Genomic DNA, 24,196 nt, shown 5'->3' with positions numbered 1-24,196 from the left:
TAAACTGCTTCGGAGAATGTCAAGAGCACTTACAGAAAGTAATGAAAAGAACCTTAGAAAATTCATCTTTTGTGATAATCTGACTGAGCTTTAAAGTCGCACGCTTCATGCCAAAGTGTTATCTGAGCACATTGTCACTCTCTTGAACAGCAACATGCTAAGGGAATCATCAGCTAATATTGGACTTCAGTTAGTGCTAAGGCTATGAATTCCCAAAGTACATTATTAAACAAGCTAAGCACCTGGCTTCAGGGTTCTGCACTAATAGCATTGATTCAGGGCTTGATTTTAAAATTTTTGTGGTGAATTTTTCAAGGTCGCAGATGTCGCTGAGTGGCACAGTTCCACACACGTAAATGGGAGATAGTACCTAACTTCAGTTTATGCATCTGAAAATCTCCCTGTTGGCATACTTAGAGCTATCAGTAATCCAGTGGCAGTTTCACACATGGGCACTTTTTAGACTTGTGTCTGAAAAGTATGACTTGGAAAAATAAATATGCCTCTTTCAAACTTTTTTTCTGTCTTGTGCACTCGACAATAACTGCTGTATAGCCTGCTACAGTGGTTTTTCTCAGTTTCTCCTGTACCAAAGGAAATCACTATAAGCGCTAGGGTAATAAAGAATAATTCTGATTGATGCAACTTTTTTGCTATTTTTTTGCAGAAAAGCTAAGTCAGTTTTTTTGTTCTACTGAAAACCTTTTTATTTATTAATTTTAAATTAACCTGTTTTCCAGGATGAAAGGTCCAAGATGCTTGCTTGGGCAGCAAGCATCACTTTAATGTATGATGCCAGTAAAGGCAATACCTCCTGGTAGGGGAACAAAAAGTTAAGACTAGGAGTTAAGAAAAGATCAAAATCTTTTAACTGTAACATGTTTTTTCTATCTCTGTAGCAATGTATACATTTGTACACATCTGTCTATCTTTAACAAGGCAGAGAGATATATGAAGGTACTTTTAGAATAACAGGGTAAAAAAATAACGTCAGAACATGTAGAAATGTCTTTATGATCTATTAATATTTACATGCATGTGTATTTATAGTTTTGTTGCTATTTCTTACATGCTAGAGATGTGTATCATAAAAAGTAGAAGCAAAGAAAAAAAGAATGTGATAAATGAGGCTAACCATAAATAAGGCTCATGGTGAATCTTTCTTCTCAGAAGTGTGTTGCCAGAGGGACTGTATTAATTAGTACTGAGATAGTTAGGGGTGGAGGTGTTATGAATGGACAGACAAACATACACACAGGATAAACTACATAGCCGTTCCGTCATGGTACTTTTTGTGAACAAAGTGCAGCATTGCTGAGGGGTGTCTTGACAGATTCATAGTTTTGATTTTCTTGTAGTAGCCTCTTCAAGTGTTAATAAAAATATTAAAGTTTTATGTCTGTTTCAGAATTATTTGGAGTGCAGCCTTCTGCCATGGTGCTTCTTAGAATGTCAAATAGAACCTGAAGGGAAAGGTCATGAAGCCCAGCTCTCACAAATCAGATTCTGATGCCAAAGGGAATAAGGTTTTCCACCTGTGCAGAGAGATTTTACACTTAATTGCACCCATGGTTTTCACCAAAGGAAATCAGTCAGCTTTTGTGTGCGCAGTGGATGGGGCAAGGGGTGTAGGTATTAATCACTGTGACAGACGTCATGTCAGTCACAGCTGTCGGATAGAATTGTCACCAGTTTATGCTGGGCTTTGGAGGTATTTAACAGAAATGGCTTTGTTAAAACTTCAAAGGCAGAAAAAAAAATTAAAAGGAGGATGGGGGCAAGGAGTGGGTAACAAAGGAAAAACTGACGAACTAGTTCTATACTGTGCACTGCGTCTGTTTGGTGGCACCTGGGTGGCAGCATGTACAGAAGTTGATCCAAAGTCATGAAAATGTCTGCATTTGCCAGCAAAGACTCAAAATAGTTTATTTCAGTTGCTGCCAACATGAAATTTCCCTATTTCTTTCTCTAGAGTAAATAATTAAAATCATTAGTGCTTGTTGGCATTGTGCTACACCACATCATGTCACATTCCATAAGCACTTTTCTGTGAAATAATGGAATTGTGCATTTCCAGAGACTGACTCATTCACAAGCCTGGAACATGTCCGAACAAAAAAGAAAGGGACAAAACCCTCCCTCAGATCTTTGTGCTGTGCAACTCCCTGGTGGCTCTGGGAATTACATGCCCCTCAGAGGTCAGAACCCAGACCCAAAGCTTGCAAGTTAACACTGAATACAGTACATTTTTAAAATATTTTTGCCTCATATTAATCTTTCACCCTGACCACTAAGAGTGCATACCTGGGCCTGCCATGCAGTCACACTGCAAGGGAGTTGTATCGGTTCATATTTGCAAAAGGATGGTTTCTGGATTGTCACTGCTAACAACACTGTAAAAATTATATGAAACAAACTATTTCTTCTGCTACTACAAATAGTCAGAGCTGGGGATCTGTCAGTCCTGTTTGTGTACAGCTAAGTCACAGCAGCACTGCAGTTTAGATAAGATTTTTGAAGGGCGTAAGCAAAATAGAGACTGTTTGTTCATTTTTTTTTAGGGAGAAACAGGAAAAGATCAGGTCTATATTTCAAAGCTTTTCCAGTATAGGTATATGACAAAAAAAAAAAAAAAAAAAGCCAACAATATTTGACAGCTGTGCTGGCAAAATCCTGAGTTTATTTGCTATTACAGCAGCCAAAGGCACCTTTTGCAGATGTACTTTAGTTTGGGGAACTGCTTTACAGAAACAATTTAGAAATTTGCCAGTGTAACTATACCAGCTAATCATGTCTGGTTTGGACAAGGCTGAACTCTGTGGTTTTCTGTTTGTTTATATATTTGTCTCTATATGTTACTGTATTAAAACACCACACAACAGACACAGGAGACAGCACACATAGGGAAACCGGTTAAACTCTCCGTACAGAAGAGTTCCTCAGTGCCTCAAGTCAATAAACTGGAGACATCAGAGAAATGTGCCATGTTTCTGTCAAGAAGGATAACCATAGGTGTAATAAAAATTGTGTTTCTTAAATATGAAGGAGGGACAGCAAATCTGAGAGGTATTTCCATTTCTTCAGGCCTTTCATGAATGAGAGATGGCACCCACCTGCTTGTGCTGAGCCTGTGCGAGTTGGACACCACTGAAAGGAGACTTGTGAGGGACAATCATCCAAGTGGCATAGACACTGTGTAATCATCCTAATCCATATGTAGAAATATATGTTTATTTGTTTATATGCCTAGACCAGAAAGGCCAGGAGTTCAACAGTCTGAGCCTTCAAAGACTTGCATTGCCTCCAGTGTACAGTGTCAGGGTAGTTAATGTCCCTTTTCAGTAAGCCCAGCAGAAAATCCAGTTTTCAGGGCTACAAGAAAATTTGCTTAGTTGAGCACTGTAGAGGCTACTTTGCCATCTTTCCAGTAACTTATTTAAGAACTTAAATACGTTATTTAAATTTAAGTAACTCATTTACACTCTGACAGCATGGTCTGGGTTTTTTGCCACTTCACTCTGTGTTTAAGGCAATGATTCTTCATAAACTGTCAGAGACTAAATACTAATACTCTGCCTTGATTTTATTAGTCTGTAATTCCCTTTTATTAAGTTAAATAATGAACACCATGGGTTAACAGTCTGCATATCATCCTTTGACAGTGACCCAGACCTTTTTAAAAGCGTTACTTGTAGTGCGTTCAATTCAATCAGATACATACTGATGAAAAAGCAACCACCCAGAGCTCTCGTTGGCTATGTACAGCCAAAGCTTGACAGCCTAGCATCAAACAAAAAATTGATTTCAAACCCAGAAGTCAATATTTTGCTTTTGCAAAGGCACTTTGGCACTTTGGAGAGAGGTTTGCATGTAATGTACACATTTGATGAGAAAAATACAGAGGAGATGGCTTGTTTGGACTTGATTTGGTGCACCTGTTTTTCCCTATAAACAGTAAAACCAATAAAGTGTTAATCTGTGCAGCCAGAGAGGAGCTTCAAACCATCCAGGTGGGACTGATTTTTGGTGTAGTTCATCTAAACAAAGTTGCTTAAGTATAAGTATAGCCTGGAAATGTTTCAGAATGAAGTCCTCATAGGTCATAAAGCTGAGACTTGTCAATCAGTAACAAGGTGCCATTTTATTGGTTTCTAGGTCCTCCATTTCCACTTGATACTGGCTACAATCTGTTTGCAGGATGAATGATTGAATTTTTTACACACTGTACACTGCTGGAGGTCAAGTTTATATTTTGATAGTTACAGTCTCTTTTCGCTGGTCCTGGTATATGTAGCTTTATCAACAAAGCTATGGATAAAACAGCTATGGATAGTGGCTGGAGATGTTCACAGGGACGCTGTAGGTAGTGTTGTCATGAAAATCCGCTACAGTTTTGATGTTCTGCAACTTTTTCGGTATCCACTTATTGTGGCACTGGTTATTTCAAATTCAGTGTCCAAGTTGCACATTTAGAGGAACACCCCAAACTACTTACATCTGTATAGCCATTTATTAAAGAGTTTGCAATGCTTGTAGGATTTTTCCGAACAAAAGACTGCAGCAAATTTACAATATAGGTATGCATAGGAAGGTTTTCATTAGGCTTTAATCATCCATCAAACGTGGTTGCATATCTGCATATAGCATTGTAAAGTATCAATGAGATACAAGGCTCGACTCCAAGATGACTCTGAACGAGAATGCTCTCTAGAACCAGGACACACATCCTGCTGATTTTAACTGCATGGTGAGGATTACACTTTTCTCTGGTGAGAGTTCTTGATGGAACAGCAGTTCCCTATTATGCTGTTGCTTAAAATAAAATAGAGAAAAAAACATCAAGGTAACATTCCTATTGTTGTTTTGTTACTTAGTGGAGATTATACATTAGTTCTCTGTTTTCTTTTATAATTCAGTGTCATTTTGTGGCTTAACATTTTGAAAACCAGCAGCACAAGATGTTACTACAGAAAAAAAGATGTATTTCACAACATGGTACAAACACTCGATGGTAGAAAAAGCTAATCTTAAGTCAAATTCAGTGGATATACTTAAGAAGATCTTCAATCATTCGAATTGTACCACTAATTCCAGTTTTTAAGTGTTAGTGAGGGAGAACAGACATCTCTGTGCAGATAAATCATCTGAATACCGAGTGACCTGTTCCACTCCATCTCCATCACTGTCCTGTGGGGTGCCTTCCTCATTAGACTACCTGACTGTCCCATGTAGACAGCCTGTTGTAGGACATTCCTTGAAGGAGGAAATTCTCCTCTAGATTGCAGAATACCAATAACAGCCCTGAGATGGACCTGCTTGGTACGGCAGAGATACCACCTTTGCACATTGCTTTGGATCAGTCCAGATTTTGCAAATTCAGCTGGATTCTATGCAAATGGGAGAAAAGCTTGCTCTGCAGTTGTTCCTGGCTGTCACCAGAAGCCACTAAGTCACCTTCTGAGCAGACAGCATCTCCCATTCTGTTTTTTCTCCTCATATTTTTCCAATATGTGCCAACTTGAGGGTTAAATATTCTGCTTGCTTTTCATTTTGCTGTTGCCATCATTGGTTTGCCACGTGTCTGATAAGGAACCTATTTCTGGCAAACTGTCTCACTTTTAACAGCAAACTCTGTACCTTCTACGAGGGTGCTGGGGAAGACCCAGTTCAGTCTTTCATAGTCCACCTGATCTTAGGTGGCTCACCAGATTCCAGACCCAGTGGCACCCAGAGGGACAGGGAGCCTATGAAGGTAATTTCAGCTGGTGGGTGGTGTGAGTGCTGCGAGTGTATGTCTGCAGCAGACTGAAACTTGGTCCTGGAGCTGAAGCAAGGTTCTTAGCAGCTCTGTCAATTGAATGCAGATTTCATTATTAAAAAAAAAAAAAAAAAAGTTTCCTGTGCGACAGGGGGGGCTTCTCTGCGTAGGGGTATATGCACGATTGCCCAAAGTCACACTACCAAGTTAGTCATCACAGCTACTGTGGAGTTTAAGTTCAAGGGAGCAATGAGTGATTCATTCCACCTGGCACTATATACAGTGAGTAAAGAGAAATATTTCCTGTACCTAACCCAGACACCAGTCAGGCATCAGGCTGTCTGAATATGAGCAGACATACAGATGACAAATGTGTGGAGGAACAGGAGAAGCTAGGAAAAAAAGATGAGAATGTATTTTTCACTCTGAGGTTAGCACATTTGCCCTGAACACAATCCCAAAACCTAATGAATCAGAAAGTGTAATTGTTACATAGACTAATTTCAAAACAGTACTACTCATTAAAGCTTAAGGGAAAGAAAGGGAACATGGGGTTCAGACCTTTTATTCAAATTTTGTCATATTAGCTCCTCATTGGTAATTTTTTATGGTTCACATGTATTCAATTCTTCATTCACAGGATTCTATCAAGGCTCTCTATTGTGAGCCAAGTACAAGCTTCATTAACTGAGTTATCTTTCAGCTCTGCTTTATCTGTGGTTACCAAGCCAGTCTTAGTCAATGACATTTTAATGTTAAAAAACAAACAAAAAAGGCAACACAAAGGCAACTTGATTTCTATTGATGTTTTTCGCAATCAGATTTCCAATGTTTCATTACATTTGAATACTGACATATTTCATGTTTGACACACTTTGGAGACCCATTAGAGAAAATGAGGCTTACAGGGGTGTTCATTAACTTCTGAGCTATTTAGACTTCCACAGTGCCAGCCTATTTCTAGAAATGGTGAACTTCATCTCTGGGACTCTGTTTCATTGGCATCTGGCATCTAAGACTGGGAGGGCTCCTTTGCTACTGATAAATCTCTTTTGCTCTCCCTTTAAGGCAAGAATCATCCCATAAACTGTGTTTCTTGACTCTGGAGACTATTAGAAATTTGCGGGGGGGGGGGGGGGGGGGGGGGGGGGGGCGGGGGGTGGTGTTTTACAAGGTGTTTGTTTTATTCCTCAGTACTTTGTTAGCTTAGCTGGTCCTTCTGAATAGCATATGTCAGGTTTTTCAATCCAAAAGCAAGTAAAGAGGGAATGATAAACTTCATGTCTTTCTGGAAACCAAAGAGGAAAACTGCAAGAAGGAAAATGTTGAAAATGATTTATTTTTGAGTAAGCCAAGATAGCTTACAAATAGTCCGAGTTAGACGTCCTATAGTTTCTTAAGAAAAGTCTTGGGGAACCTAGCACAATTGGTGCAGAGGCCACAATGTCCTGTTCCTCTATACTTCTGAATGAATGAATCCCTGTGGTGCTGTTGTCCTAATAAAAGCTTTCTATTAGATATAGAAAGCTGTGTCTGACTTTCCCTGTATCCCACCTGTGTGGTAGAATCTGCAAAAATTCAGTGCTGCCTAGGCAGCTATAGATATACAGCATTTACTTATAATATATAGCAGGATAATCAGAGCATCTTCCCACTGTATAAGATTCATGCACTTACATGATGTAAGAGAGCCACCACGGCCAGCATTAAGGTTCCCCTTCCTGTGGGCAGAGATAACCACACACTTTATATCACTCAAACATTGTAGAACTAGTTATGAGCATGTTCAAGTAAGGGGACAGTTGCAATTTTAAGAAATCAAGAAATAATTCACTTTGTGGGCTTCCCTTATCCTTTGCAAATCCCATAGGATCTTTGGTGACCACAGAGGGTAAGAACCTCAATAGTTTTGTCGCATCAAGAAAATCCTGCACAGCTGCAGTAATTTTCAGTAGGAAGATTTCATAGCTTATTTTTTCATCTACACCTTTTTTCTAATGTTCCTTACCTTGAGAAGAAGGGAAAAAAAAGGGATCGTAAGGCAAGGGAAATAGTTGCTAATCCTAGTCAAGGTATATTAAATTCAGTAATGCTCAGACATGATGTAAGTGATCAGAATTTGTATATGAATGAAATTAAAAATATTCTGAGAGGAAAAGCTACCTAAATGTCAGAAAAAAGAAATACAAGCTATAAAATCCTGTAAAAAGTCACATAGACCAGAGTAAGATAGATGGGCTGTCTTTACTTAGCAAAGAAATCACAGAGGGTATGCAAATAGAGAATGAAAATGACACATTTTTACTTGATTTGAAAGCATTATCCATAATAGCATCTGCAATATGTCTGCAATAATAGGGTGTAAATTGGAATTTACATAACAGATCACTGGAAACAGGCTCTGACTCACAGCCTGAAAATGGTGTTTCCAGTAGGGAAAGTCGACTGATAGGAGGAGAATTTCACAAAATACCTATTGCATATTCCAGGATTCACCCATTTGCCCCCCTTTCCTGTTTGCGCAGAGTATTCATCTAAGGCATCAGTTGTAATAAAAACTCAAATTACTGGTCTTGGAAACCTTTGGTATGTTGCTCCTGATTAGACAAGTCATTTTCTCTGGAATGAATTAAGTTCTTGTGAACAGTGATAGATTGACAGCCTGAAAAACTGGAAATCCTCTATTTATGTTCACCTCCTCAGCCTGGAATTAATGCCTCAGCCTGGAACTAATGCAAGCAGACACATGCCCAAGACTGCAGTTTTTGGTGTGTACTGTGCCCATCTTCCCACCTCCCCTCTCAGCAAAGGGGCCCTTGCCAAGCAGCCATGGCTGCTGTCCGTTGAGCGGGAAAACAAGTGAACAGTTTAACTAAGCTATTGGTAGGATTCTTCCACTATTGTTTTTATTACCTCTATGGTCAGGGCTTCAGTTAAGCGACAGTCCCCAATAATATCTAGTCCAAGGGTTGTTGGATGTCTTGATTCACATGGTGCTGCAGAGATGAGGTCAGACCTGATTTAGTTCTTATATTCCTCGTCCATACAGTCCATGGTAGTTTCTCTGTCCTTCCCTGTAGTTTGCTGGCTGATATACAGAATGTTTCAGAGCTAACTAGTGTTAGATCAGAGTCCAGTATGATGATATTAATTTTGGATGAGCATTGCTAAATCAGACTTCTGAATACTCCATTAGATTCCTGGGAATAATCTATTTGTCCAAGTGTAGATGACCAGTACGAATCTATTTTTCTGAGCTTCTTCTTTATTGTACTGATACACAGTAGAGAGAACAGCACTCTTAAGGTGTTCCTCTGACCTTTCTCAGAGTACAGTGTAAAACAGATTGGGACTCTAAATGCACTCAGTTCTCCCCATAGAATATATACTCCTAGTCCCATTCCTAATCTAATAAAGCCAGAGGTAGATATATGTTCAAACAGAATAATGGCACCTTCAGAATTAACATCACCTATTTTTTTGCTAGACCACCTCAACCACCCTAAGGCTTTGGTATGATCATCCATAGCTAATGGTAAGGTAGTGTAAGTCAATACAGGGTGAGGAGGAAAGAGATGGGATTTTATCTTATGTGTCTAAATATCCAGGAAGCTACAGAGATATTATAAATGTTCTCTCTGTTCCTCTCCTGAATCCAAGTCCTCATCCAGATTTCAGAAGTGTCATTAAATGTCATGGTAATTTTTGATACTATTCACTGTAATTTAGGACTGTGTACAGTTAATTGGGTTCTGAGCTCTCTAATTAGAGAGTACATTGACTGTTAGCTTTTCATGATACAGAAGTCAGTCTTGTAAGTATTAGATTGATACTGCATACTTTTTTTTTTTTTTTTTTTCAGATAAGTGTTGTGCATTAATGACTTAAAAGCATAAACCTACTAAAATCAGAGAGGAATAAGTTTCCTGTATCCCATAACCAATATGCTGAACTGTCAGTCTCACTCCAGTTCCATCAAATATTTTAGTTTTTCTTAACTTCCAGAAGACATGTGAAAAAAATCCTTGATACTGCATCAAAAAAAAAAACCAAAACAAACAAACAAACAAAAAAAAAAACAATATAGACAGCACTAGGTTGGTGTTTCCTATTTTTGCCTTCCTCAGTCTACCTCTCTCAGACTCTTGGCTAACAAATACTTTGAGTTTTACTCAAAGTATCCATATCACTGATCATTACATCTTTCTTCACCATATGTTGTTTCATTTTCCTCACACCTCAGTTTTTATGCCATATGCGTTTTTTCACTCAGTTTGAGTACGTCTCTAACAATACAAACTATTGGATTTTGTTAAATTGTATAACCCTGACACAGTTTTATGGCTTTGCCTAAACTCAATCTATGATTAAATGTATTCTCAGTCTCCTTGTTGACTTAGCTATTGAAAGTTCTCTGGCAAAACAGGCAGAACAAACTTCACTGGGAGCTGTATATCCATCATAAAATTGCTCTAAAGTGTTATCTATCTAGGCTGGTTGTATTTTTCATGCTTTATCACAAATCAGTGTCACAGATAGATTGCAGTTTGCAACCTGCAGTTGTTCATTGGAGTTAACTTGGCTGTCAGGACAGCCTTTTTGCAGTGCTTTAAGCTTTCATAACTTTTGTGCATGAAACTGAACTATTTTTCTAGCTGGCTGGGGGATCAATGCATGTGTCATTAGACCATATGGAACAAGGCTATGTTACCCTTTTGGGTTTGATTTAGGATATGTGGCATCCCAGCCTTCATACTTCTTAGGAGTGCCTGCACAGGAATGAGTGCAGTATGGAACAACTCAAATTATGAACCTTAACAATATTTTACTTCTGTTATAGATCATCCTCCAAATCTTCAAAATCATTCAAGACTTAGAACTCCACCACCTCCAATATCACATGCTCACACCCCAAATCAACATCACGCAGCCTCCATCAATTCCCTAAACAGAGGGAACTTCACTCCACGCAGCAACCCCAGCCCAGCTCCTACAGACCACTCTCTTTCTGGAGAACAACCAGCCAGCGCTCAAGAGCCAGCCCATGCTCAGGACAACTGGTTACTTAACAGTAACATCCCACTGGAGACTAGGTAGGCCATTTTCTCTAGTACTTTACTATGTTCTGACTGTGTGTGCTAAGGATGTTGTGGAAAATACACACTTCTGTACAGCTAGCCATTCAGTTTGTGAACTGGTGTTTGGCTTAAGTATTCTGAGTTGTATTTATTATTCCTTGTGTCTTTTTATTTGGACTAGGAGAGGAAACTGCTCTTCATTCATAGACTAAAAATATTGTCTTTAACAGCTGCTCATAAGGTTATTTTCCTCATTTAAAATTGGAATCAGGATCAACTATTAAAATGTTCTTCATTTTATTTCTTTTATTTTCCTTTTTTTTTTTTCTTCTTATGTGGTAGGATAAATCACTATCCTATTTAAGAAACTGAAATCAGTCCATATATTGAAAAAATTTAGCCTTCTATCTGTGCCTCATCAAGCAGATATTTTTGTAGTACATCATTCAGGAAAGGTTGATCTTGTTTTACTTAGTGAGGAGAGGTCAGCTGCAGCATTTTACTATTCTACAACATTGCTCCAGCAAGCATGAAACCCTGGATAGCAGGGCATTAGCCAATTAATGATGTTTCATTTAACATTTAAATTTTTTTCCACGTGTGCAATACACAAAGGGTGTGACAAGCATGCACTGAGTGTTCTAGTTCATAGCTTTGTTCAGGTTCTCTGTAGCTTCTGGAAAAGGGAATTGTCATACACCCTCAGGCTCAGTCTTCCCATCTGATGGTGAGTGCATCTACTTCTTTCTGTCCACCTGAAATTCAGTTTTTGCATTCTCCAGAGGTTCTGCTACTGAGAAGCCACTGGAGATGCTGAAGTCATTAGCGCCCATACACGGTATCATTTTTGGTCTGGACAGAAGTCTTCCAGGCCTAATGTGGTGCACTTGTTTAGCTGCCTTTTCTCCCTCATTTGTCTTCTCAAACCAAGAAAGATTTTAGACAGCAAGAAAATATATATTAACTGAAAACTGAGCCAGGGGCCAAATATGTCACATCACGGCCTGTGGGAATCCCATTGAGATCAGTGGTAGTTTTGTCTGTGTCCTGGAACAAAATGTACCCACTTTTGCCAGCTTCTGCTAAGAAAATGTTTTTTAAAAATGAGCACGTCTGTTGATCTTTTTGAGAATGAGTTATGTCTGCTGGCCCTCTGAAACTTCCAAACCAGACCTCAACATCACATTTTATGGCATTTAAGGATAATTGATTTCTCCACGACTGCTTGATTAAAAAGACCCAACTAAGAAGCTGGATCCAGAAGATTAAGACAAAATTGTAAGCAAGTACTGCAAGTGTGATTTGGCAACAGTTTCAGTAATTATACTGTGTTCTTGAGCATATATGCCCAAGCATTGACATTTATGTGTAATTTGTTTGGAAAAAAAGAAACAAACAAAAAAAACATTTAAAAATACTTAGGCCTCACTCCTGCAGCCCTTTTGTGAACAATCCTCTCTAATTCTGGAGGAAGCCCTGTGCCTCTTTCTGAACCAGGTTGTGAATTCTTTGGAGAAGAGATAATATACTTTTTTAATAATGCCAAGACATCCTCATATCTGACTGGAGTCTCTCAGAACCCACCACCTTACAATTGAGAAGGAACGTCCTTGTTACTGGATCAGTGGAGGAATGTCAGAAATAAAAGCTCTTTGCTGGAAACATCCTGTCCCCATTTGTCTAATTCTGGTGGCAATCAGAGAGGGAGATGGAGAGGCAACCCTACCACATCTTAATAAATGCAGGAATTCGGAGACAGAACAATTATCTGGCTAGCCCTGGACTGTTCCTGTTAAATTGTAAATAAGTACATCCTTATAGACTGTCCTCATTTCTTCTCCATGAAATCATTGTGGATGAAAATTTTTCAAGATCTGAAGCAGACTGTTCTTCCTGCAAGCTGGGTCAGTCATATTATTGCTGTTAACCAGACTGGAAGCTGGAGGTCTGCCTGCATGAAGAGATCTCTCTGCATCGTTTGATTTGCTTTCCAAATCAGTCACGGTTGTAATTGATCCTCAATTTAACCATTTTATTAATTAGGTAAAAAACAGGTCATTTCAAGACTTATGTTGTGGTTTTTGACACACTGCTTGGAATGGCATAATTTTGCCCAGTGTCCCTTCAGACAACGAACACGTTGAAAAAGAATGTGTAGTTTTATGCCAAACAGCAAATGAGTACATTTGCAGATCATGACTGACAGGTTTTTTTTCCTTCACCAAACAACATTAAGAAAATAAAGTATGTTATAATGTTGTCATAATGCAAAGAGCCTGTGCTGCATAGATGATCAGTAAATCTTTGACAAATCTCCACTCTAATAGTTTGCTCTTACAACATGCAGAGATGTTCCATTTCCTTTGGTGGGAATAATGTAGACATAAAAGACCAGGCTTCAGAGCTGTGTAATGAACTCGGAAGCTCAATTCCACCTCTTCCATGAAGTTGACCTTCCCCACTGCAAAGATTTTTAGAACCAAAACAAGACCTCCAAAAGAATCCCAGCCAAGAGACATTAATCCAAGAATTAAGGTCTTTGAAGTATAGCAATAGGAGATTATAGTAATCTCATGTCAAAAATGGAATTGTATTTCTGTTGAATATCTGTTTTTTTTTAAATCCCATATTAGTCAACAGAGAGAGAAAACATGAAGAAAAAAGATGGGTCTTTTAAACAGGGATTGTCACAGGCTGTGAAACGTGCCTACAGTTATAGATTTTAAGTACCCCAGAGTTTGAAGAGGCTTGAATTTGACTGCTGTGGACTCCAGGCAGTATTCAGAATGAAGAATTTAGGATGGTTTGTCACTGCCTGGAAATTTCCATACTGTAATGCAAAGGCTAGCAGAGTTGTGTAGCACAGGTATACAACTGACACAATAAGCATATCTTATTTCTGAGAACTTTATATGTTGCAAGAGGAAGAGCCCATCTGTTTCTCTCCCTCCTTTTCATTAGCTTCCCTTTACTCCCTTTTCTCTGTTTCTCCTTTTTCCTCTCTCTTTTCCTGTCTGCTCCCTTTTTTGTTGCTTTAAAACCAATATATTATCAGGGTTGTGATGAGAAGATCTTTGCTCAGCAGGCACTCCTGACAGGTAAGTCAGTTCCCCCCATATTTATTCCTCGCTCTTCCTTCTGTGGCCTCTTTTCTCTTCCTTTACATTTGACCTTGCGAGAGCAAATAAATGCCAACTAGATGGACGTTTAGTTGACAAACCAACAGCTTTCAGGAGACCTTCATTCCCGGGAAATTTCATGTGGTAATCATGTGAGGTCAGATTCTGTCACCACAACTCATAATGAGAAGAGAGAGTGTTTGTAACTAGACAGTTATTCGCAGGTAATCTCCAAGGAAGCAGACTCTGTCCAGCCTTCAGTGAGGAGGACAGTCATGCATTAGTCACCTCGGTGACCCAGCGACCTCTCTGTTACAAATACATACATTATAAGATTATATAACCCTCCCCTCTTCTGTTTTATTGACACTCTGCAACTGAAATTCATGGAACCAATTTGACATGGATTTTAACTACTGATGAACTTTTATTGATTTGTATGTTGCTAGATGCCTTGCCTCTCACCCATTTAATGCTCAGTGCATGCACATATGTTGCTTCTTTTTGCATTGAATTCAACATCCAACCTTTCCTGCATTCCCAGGGAATGTGAGGAAGCCGCTAACACTTGGAGATGGATTGATGTCTCAAGTGCGATGGCACACAGCTCATGCGTGTCGATCCACTTTGCTCCAAAGCTATGATTAGGAGTCACTTGACTTTCATTCAGATCAAGGAGTAGATCTGTTCTGTCAAAGCAGCCCAGAGGCCTCCAAAAGCAGTGAGTTGAGCGAAACAAGTACTGGCATTAGCAGCAGGAAGGGGAGGAAGAAGAAATGAAAATTAAGGTTGAGGACATTTTAGAAGAGACGGTATCAAGGTTTGTATGATGTGACAGGGATGGTTTCTCTTGGTATAACATGTTACCTGAACCCAGTTTCTTTGACAGAGAAGTTCTCGTTTGAGTTCACATTGTGTCACTTACATCATGTAAGCGCTTAATCCTGCATAAGTGATAAAGTGTCACAATGCTTTTATGTTCCTTTTGCTAGTTTTGGCCAGGGAATTTATTCACATTCAGGATTAGATTCAGTTCTGATGCTGAAAACAGACATGGGCAGAATCAGGACTGGTTTTTGCTTTAAAAGACATGGGAAGAATGTTCTTTTGACAGAGCTTGAGAAACAAGCCTGAAGGTGAGAAAGACACAGTCTGTTCCCAGCTGTGCCTCTGACTTAATTCTTTATGCTCCTGCTATTCTCCTCAAAATGTACAAACCAGTTTAGCATACATAGGTCAAAATGTGACTCATCAAAGTACATGTTGGGGAGGCCAGATATTGCAGAATGACACTATTGCAAAGTGAGACCCAGGCTTTTTCATGTGCAGGCTGTAAGTATCCTGCCTATTGCCTGTATTATCCAGATTACAACCAATACTCTGGTATTGGAATTTGGGTTGCAGGATAACCTCTTTCCAGCTTCTATCTGCTTATCACTGAGAGGCTTTTATTTGGAATACTCGTATTGAGCAAAGCTTGCATTTTGAAACTTCTAAAGAACAAGTCATTGCTCCACAAGGGAAAACAAATTAATCAAATTGGTAACTAAAAAGTTCTCAAATTCAAAACTGAATTTTAAGCAAAGGAGTGGCGGATTTTCGCTGGAATTCCACGAGGACATTAGATGGAATGTGCTACCAAGGTATTGGCCACAGTGGGATATAGATGCTACGCTGTGCTTTGTCCGAGTAACAATAACACAGATGCAGGAGTATGACAAGGTTACAGCTGTGCCGGACTGAAATCTAGTCTTTGGATCCAGCAATTCAGAAGGTTTCATGTGTCACTGGCAATAAATAATGTGAAATGAACAAAGACATCAACTTTTTTTTATACATGCACATGGGCGTGTGTGCTTATATGTGTGTATATGCATATATATAGTGGATATATAGAGAAGTGAACATTCTTAAAAGCTATATATGTATATGTGTAGCATCTTATACATATAAATATATGGTCCATCATTCTAATTCCATGCACAACTGCACTGTAACCATTGGGGTTTATAAGATCACACTTCATATATGCATGACTCACTGGCTTCATTCATGTTTCCATATGTATGTAGAAACATAGCAAAGCAGACATTCCTAGAGACATTGCAGGACAACCTCATTGAGATGGACATTCTCACCTCCTCCCGACATGACGGTGCTTACAATGATGGGTATGTGACACTTATGTGGTCTTCCTGTTTATTGTACAATCATTATGATCTTTGCATGAAAGCTTTTGGTCATATCAGTGATGTTTAAGGGCAACACCACTGCTGGCCTCGTCCAAGATGGCTTACAAAAAATGAGGTTCTGGGGCTTGGAGTACTGTCTCCTGTACATATTAATGGCAGGCTCAACAATATGCTTGTGAGCCACAGCATGCCATTTGCTTTTTCCCTCTTCTTGTTTTGAAAGACATTTCATTAGTAAGAAGTACCTACAGCAATTTCGAGTCCCATATAAACTAAGATTAATTTAATTTTCATTAAACCATTATTATGCTGGCAGCCTGATACTTCATTGTTAAACTGATACAGCATACCTTATCTTAAAAGTGTCTGCTAGTGGTCTGTGTAAGCCAAGCCTTCGATTTTGTCTTAACCACCCATTCTGGCATCTTTAACTTTTGATCACTTAACTTTTAAGTTATAAGCAGCTTTTAACTTGACACTTAGTTCTAAAACTGTTGACCTTATGTTGGCAGTTTCTAATTTGGTAGCTATCATTAACTGAAGATCTAATTGGTGTACTTGAACACTGCAGGTACCTCTTTGTTCAGAACAGATACATCTGTGTCTAAATAAATATTTTCCAAAACACAGGATAGTATCTGACTCCTTGTTAAAATGAATGTTTTGATGTAGCGCATTAGTAGAAATAATGAATCTTTCTCTAATGCTCAGCAGTCATGCTTACAGTACCAAAAAACCCATGGCTGTAATACTACAAATACCTATTTTGGAGAATTATGTGTTACTTTATACTGCACGAATCAGTGGCTTTTCTGCATGGTGATGTTTCTGCATGTGACATTTCCCCCTGTGACTGCACAAGTGAATTCAAGGGGAAAATATAGTCACGTCTTCATCTGGTATAATCCACTGGCTTGACTGACTCCCATGGATCCATGCTGATTGCATTTACACTGGCTGCAAATCTGGCCCCATAAACCACGGCAGAAGGTGCAAACTGCACTGGGGCTGTTTCTCAGTTGTCACAAGCTGCATTTTTGTTTTACATCAGCATGGTGATAGATGAGTCAGATCTGCTTCCCAAGTTTCATTCCCAGAATTTGAATGCCTTGTAACTCATGATGTCCCACCAAAATTAGGTTTTTCATTTAGGATTCCCACGGAGAGAACTCCTACTGGGACATTTCATTTCAGGAACTCATGGACTGCAGTGGGTCCTTTCTGTGCTGACTTTCATGAGTCTCACACAAGGTCCTCATAGGCTGGCTCTCAGGCTGCATTTGTAGTAATGGGCAAAATACGGTGCCTCCCAATGTGTCACTGGACAGGAAACGCTGTTGCCTTTGACAGTAATTCACACTTTTTAAAGGTAGGCATCAAGCTAAAGTGCTCTGCACTGCTTTCTGGAAGCAGGTGCCTCTCCCCACCAGCGAAACCCAGGACCTGAATTCTGGGCTTTGATGCTTTTAGCCATGCCATTGTCTGACGCTTAAATTTGCCAGGTGGGGACAGTGTGAATATTCCCCTCTGTGACAATTTGGGTGCTATGGAACGGCTTAAGCTCTCTTTCCCCATCTCCATTCACTGATGCCATATAAAAAAACGCTCTCATGCAGTGATCAATGAATTGGTAAATGCCCTCCTCTCTTTAATCTGAACTACGCTCCTCTTCAGTCTCTTCAGGGCATTTCTGTGGGAGCGTGAGCAGGCCCCCGGTGCTGCCCGTGCCACCAGTCTGTCGTAGCTGTGCTTGGGGTATTCATCTCACTCTAACGCCAGCTTCTCCACAGAGGGGACTCCTGCCCTTCAAGAGTTCTCTGTGGCATTGTTGGCACTGTGATTTTTTTGTTTTGTTTTATTTTGTTTTCCTTTACTCTTTGTGACTTGCCTTTGATTTTTATTCTTCTCTTTCGTGCATGCCATCTGTGTCCGTAGCCAGCGTTGTGTGGAGCTGCTTTCCTCGTCCCAGCAGCAGTCGCCATCCTCCCACCCCACGTCTCCCTTGGCTTTGATTTGTGTGAGGAGTCACTTGCTGTTGGTTTTTCCTCCCTCAGGCACTTCCTCTTCAAACCCGGAGGCACTTCTCCCCTTTTTTGTACCACATCGCCAGGATATCCCTTGACGTCCAGCACTGTGTACTCACCTCCCCCTAGGCCCCTTCCCAGAAGTACCTTCTCTAGGCCTGCCTTTAACCTGAAGAAACCCTATAAGTACTGTAACTGGAAATGTGCTGCTCTGAGTGCCATTGTCATCTCAGTCACACTGGTGATCCTGCTGGCGTATTTCATAGGTAAGTTATTTCTGTTTTTTTTTCTGCTTTTCTTTAATTTCTCTACAAACCTGCCCATAATGGTAACATTTGGGAATGTTGTGGTACAAAGTGACAGGGAAATAAGGCCTCTGTTGAATTACTTGTGGTTGCAGGACTGTGGTAGGGAGCCTAACACATGTCATAGAGCCAAAAGACCACAGTAAAACATGAGTCATACATTGTGCTCCCTTCAGTTGAATGGACTGTTTACATTCTGCAGAGGAAAGTATACCCGGAGAGAGACAAACCCACCAGATTTTCTCAAAGTAGCCCATTACAACAGGCCCCGAGGTCTACGTCTCACATCCAGCTCTGTGGGAGTTCTCTGCCATTGACTTTGATGGGACAGGCTCAGAACCAAAATCCTGATACAAAAAAATGCGGTTTTATTCTATCTTTTGGAGGCACATCCTAACCATTTAACCAACTATATTGAAGTTGACAGGGTGACCAGGAGGATGCAAGACTGAGTTTAGGTTGTGGTCCAACAGGGACTTTTTGGAGTATGGGGAGTTGGGGAAATTTGCTACTTGGGTGGAAAAGCAGTGATTCTTTCTTGAGCAGTGTATGATCTGAACTTCTTTGGTTTACAAGGGTTGTCAGTGTTCATTGCAAAAAACAGTCTTAGTGTTTGTTGCAAAAGTAATTGAACTGTTAGAAGTGAAAATTGTATTTTTCAGCTTGTAAAGCTGGGGTGTTACCATTACTTTTTCTTCAGTTAGATTTGATATTTGTGTTATAAATGTCTTACAAAGGTCCACTCCTAGACCTCTATTTTAAACTCTCAGTGGTGCAAACTCTAGTTTTCAGAGACTTACAGATGTGATCATGGGTAAAAAATCCCATTTCTCATGGCACAAATGAGTCTTTTTGATTTCGCTGTGACTTCCTGTACACTAATGATCTATAAAAGGTTGTGGTTAGAATTACAAATCTTAGCCTGGATCGAAAGATTTTTGCTTTCATTTCACATGAGTATAATTAGCACTACCACAAAGGATTGCTTTTACTGTGTTCCTTTTATGTACACTTCTTTAATGACTGATACTTTTCCACTTCTGCCTTGCATCATACTCTGGTCACTTTTATGTCTCCCGTAAGAGGAGCAGGAATGATTAATTAACCAACATTAAATCAGCAGCAGTTTGATGAAATATGCAGTCAGTTTTCATCATTTGCTATGTACATTTGGACTTGCCTTCCTCATTTGTCTGGTATTCTCCTTATGCCCTGAACATGGTTCCTTTGGACATTATCTCAGTGTGTCAGAGGAGTATGGTTATAACTCAGAATAGCAGTACCTGTTAATTCTGACAGAGGAGGTGTGTGCTGTTTGATAGATTGAGGAGAGTTTGCTTTGCCACTCGGTATTCTCCATCTCAAAAACCTTTTTCAGAGTTCTGAAAAGATCAGGCTTCTGTTTAAAATCACAGGTAATGTGGTTAAAAGGTAGTTCCACTGAGTGCTCTCCCATCCTATTTTCTCCATTCACATGAATTCTGTGGCACTTGCCAGGCTCCACGGATGGCTGGCGAGGTGCCAGAAATGCTGATCAGGTTGAACTGCTGTAATTACGGGTCATAATTACTAATTTCTAAAGGAACTATCAATTATTAAAAATCAAATTCAATGGTTCAGTTCAGCATAAACATATTTAGCAAAGATTGTCGCTACCAGACCCAGTGTTCTAATCAACAAGCAAAAAGGCAGATATTTAATTAGATTTTGATGAAAAATTGTGTTTAATTTCAAGTATAATCAATTATTAATTACTGTAATGAGTGACTCTGGCGGGGTTTACTAATTAACTCATTTAAAAATTATGAATAACCTTTTCATTTGTAATTATTTTCTACATCCTGTCAAGTTGCAGACAAGAATTGTATCACCTAACCCAAAAGAAAAAAAATTAATCAGGGAGTCAAAATGTTTGTACTTCCACTAAGTTAAGCTGAGACGTTTTGCATTCTGATATAAACTATGCAGTTCTTAACAGGAACTGGTTCATTCTTCTAAATAACCTGGTCTGTCTGCAAAACAAATTACTGTTTTTACTCCAGTTTTGGGGGGTTTCCCCATATATTTGCATAGTTGCATTTTCTTATAGATACCTTTCTTCATTTAAGCAGTATCTTGCTCTTTTAGGTGCCATGGGGACTATTTGAGTGGTAAGGTATAACTTAATCATGAGTAAGAAGGTCTAATCTATATAACAGCTCATGAGTGTTCAGAATTTGGCTACTTTCCATCTGCTCTTGTTAGTTAAAACAACCATAGAAATTATCTTTTTAATGACCATTTTCATCCTCCAAAGCAAACTGAGGTCATTGGAAAGACTCCCAGTTAAGTGAATGGACTTTGGATTGGGTCCCATGGCAGTGGCTTGGCATTTACTCTATTTTTTTGTACACTGATCGGTTAATGGAAATAATTCAGAGTAATGTCTAGGGCTTTAGGATGCTCTTCACAGCATCAGGCACATCACAGTCCTCCGTTTAAATAATATTAAAAACTACCCATCACAGGTCTTACCTACCTGTATAGGTGTGTGGAGTTAGAGACATCAGGAGATACACAAGGGACTCTGCTATTGGCAATACTTTTTTTGTGGCAGATGCTCAAACACAACTGTGATGTGTGGCCATCTGAGGCAGGGAGAGCTGCATGGAAACAACGAGGCATTGGGTCATTTCCGAAGTTCTTTGCTGAAGCCAATTCATTTTTTAAATTCATCTCAAGCACTTGCTAAATCATTTGTTTAAGGCTAAAAGGCAGGGTTTCCATTATTTTTTGAAAGTCTTCATGGTATTTAATAGTCTGAGGTTCATTTATCTTGCTGGGTTTTTTCAAAGAAGAGAGGAAGCATAAATAGAAGTCCATGGAAGCTGAACGGCTGGTATCATGTGTCAACACTGTGATCAAGCTGAAGGTTTTACAGGGCTGAGTCACTGGTCTGGAGAGATAAAGACAAACAAAATATAACAGGGTGTATTAAACACCAGAAGCTGGTGTTTTCATTTGAATTAACCAGCTTCTGATTGACTTGTTGCCACCTTTTCAAATATTCAGAGACACATACTAAGGCAGTGGCAACAATGCGCATCAAAGTTTTCCACACACAGCTTATGCAAATCTCATGAGCTCTGCAGAAGCTTGTCTCGTGGGGTGAGAACACCGGAGAGAAAAGCAGTGGCAGATTGGGGCTGTAACATTAAAATGGCAGGAGCAGCACCGCTGGAACCACTGAAATGAAAGGCTTCTCTAAGCAGCTTGGAACTGACCTGCAAATTTGCTGTTCCAAGGAGGTCATGAAGAGACACCACTTTAAAATTAAATTCCCCATTTTAGGACTGGCCATTCAATTGACAGCTAAACAAGGAAAATTTTGATGGCTTTTGCTTATATGTGGTGGGGTCTCTATGCTATGGAGCTCTGCCTAAGAGGGCTAATTTATAGCGAGATTCTTATGGCAGAGATAATACCACGAGGTATGTGGTTATCCAAATACTTTGCCAGCAGAGTTTCTGTATCTAGTAGATACCAGACCTGCTAGCACAGCACTGTAAAGAATCGCTGATACTGCTGTACTGCTCAGGAGGAAGATTTCTGAGTTTAGAAACAGAAAAGACCTTTTTGATTGTCCAGATCTCTATGCCCAGCAGCTGTTTGGCTAGATCTGTGGAACAGTTTCTAAGTGAATTAGCGATGGAGAATAGTTTCTTTCTTCTGAAACAGAAGGTATTATCCTCTGCCTGATGTAGATTCCAGACTAGATGGAAGTACAATTTCATGTAGTTAGGTACTTGCAATTTTCCTATACTTAAGCATGTGCTGCGGTCGCATTGCATGAACAGCAAGAAAGATGGGCATTTGATTTAGATTAAAGTTAGGGCTGGAAAACATATTATGAAGCCAAAACAGTCATTCATTTGATTGGAGTCAGAGCGCTCTCTACTTTTCAGCTCTGTGTTCTTTTGAACTCTGTACAGATGCAGCTTCACTTAAAGAACAGTGTTGCTTGCTACAGGCAAAATGCTTTGACAGTAAAACTGTGCTAGGACTATGATGTGTTTATGAAGTGTATTTCTTTTTATTGTCTAAAAATCACACTGAAAGCTAACTTTAGCTCAGTTTGTCCATGATTCTTTGATGCTATGTAATAAACCCAATTTAAAGCAGCTCTCCAAAGCTCTCAGCTATCTAACTAGTTAGCTATGGATGTATAGTGTACCAGTTACCATGGTGTTTACGTGCCACTTGAGATCAATAAGAGAAGTTGCTAATGCTTAATTATTAAAGTTGATCTATATCTATTATTCCTACATTTATACCTTGATATTATGGTTTTTATTTAACTTAAAACATAAACCATTACCCTGCCAACAAGTTTCTTTCATTTTCTGCTTTAATACTTCTTTTCTGATCCCAGATTAAGTTCTATTTTGCTACTGTTGCCATTTGTTCTTTTGGTTTAGAAGGATCTTTCAATGTTTTCTATTTCCATCTTATCTCAGATAAAATGCAGAAATGGTAGATAAACAATCTGTTCTAGCAATGTTTTTATGTTATGAAGTCAATCTGTTACCTAAAGAGGAGCGTCGAGGTCCTTTTTTCAAGGTTCTTTCACATCTTCCCAGAATTACTGCACACAGTTTGCTCAGAAACTTTGGATCTCTTTTACTTCATTTTACCCTTAATCTAGAAAACAGATCCAGTCTGAAAGGTGCTATATTATTATTAGTAATATATTTTATGTACTGTAGATGTTTGTGAAATGTCACATTTCAGAATACTGGTTGAGAAGGACCATCATCATGACCCAGCATTACCATTTTTATCTTTTATAGTAGAACTTGAATATGTGGGTTTTTTTCTTTTGTTAAAGCTGTTCCTTGCTGTACCAAGTGCATACAGGCATGGTTAGTTCTACTCCCTCACTAAGTCACACAGTTTAAATGGCATCTAGCTCTTTCTTTCATACGCAGTGACATTTGGGGAATACGAGCCTTATTCTTCTCATGCACATGCTCCTCTTAAACTGCAGCAACTCCATTTACTTTAGCACTGGTTCAAGTGCAGTCAGAGTTGATGGCAGTGGTCCCAGTGTGTGCAACAGGAGCTGGATCAGCCCTGGAAAAGTCTGCATATATTTTTATATGTTTCTGATTCTGGAGACTGACCTAACTAAAACCAGGATATACATCAAGACAGATGTTGACCCTTCAATCCAATTTTGAATGATCTTTTTGTCTTTTTTGTTGTTGAGCTCCAAATTTGGCTCCTGTAAATTATCTCAGGAAGGCTAAGACATGAAAATGGTATCAGCCCCACGGAGAGATGCCATCAACGTGAGCTTCTGGCTGGTGGTTCAAAAGTGCATGGAGTTGCAGGACTCTTTTTGCATCGTTTGTACCGTAGCAGAGAGACACAGGGCTTTGTGTTAGCCTCAATCACACTTTGCTCTTGTTAAGGAACAAGTGAGGGCAGCTGCTGTGTGTAAAGTTTACAGGAGGCTGGCTGAGTAGCACTGAGCTCAGGAAAGCTGCCTGAGGGAATCTGGCAAAAAAAAATTTCCTTGGTCAGATCCACAACAAAATAGTGAATCACTCAAATGCTTCAGCCCCAGCCACTTTACTGATATTCCCTCATCTTCCTCTCCACATGCACACACACAATGTAGTATCAAACACAGGTAGATCCCCAAAGTACAGCTCAGTATAGCTACGTTAAAGAATGTT

At 39.4% G+C, this 24,196-nt stretch overlaps 1 protein-coding gene across 13 annotated transcripts in view; it reads left to right on the top strand.

The window, feature by feature from the left end:
• The window catches only part of TENM4 (teneurin transmembrane protein 4), a 1,435,480-nt gene that overhangs the window by 1,205,264 nt on the left and 206,020 nt on the right, over positions 1 to 24,196 (top strand). For 11 of the 13 annotated variants that reach the window (XR_004406800.2, XM_032990906.2, XM_032990914.2 and 8 more), the window contains 3 exons: positions 10,599 to 10,851; positions 16,028 to 16,126; positions 18,202 to 18,437. Coding sequence is in view for 12 of the 13 variants with exons in the window: in XM_032990906.2 (XP_032846797.1) it covers positions 10,599 to 10,851; positions 16,028 to 16,126; positions 18,202 to 18,437 (588 nt within the window). In the remaining variant the exon portion in view is untranslated. The remainder of the gene's footprint in view (positions 1 to 10,598; positions 10,852 to 16,027; positions 16,127 to 18,201; positions 18,438 to 24,196) is intronic. The other 2 variants (XM_032990916.2, XM_042793338.1) reach the window with 1 other exon arrangement.

This window comes from Tyto alba, unplaced genomic scaffold, assembly GCF_018691265.1.
Source record: "Tyto alba isolate M040663 unplaced genomic scaffold, T.alba_DEE_v4.0 Super-Scaffold_2, whole genome shotgun sequence".
Lineage (NCBI taxonomy): Eukaryota > Metazoa > Chordata > Aves > Strigiformes > Tytonidae > Tyto > Tyto alba.
Note: the sequence above shows the minus strand (reverse complement) of the source record. Positions and strands in the feature narration are given on the sequence as shown.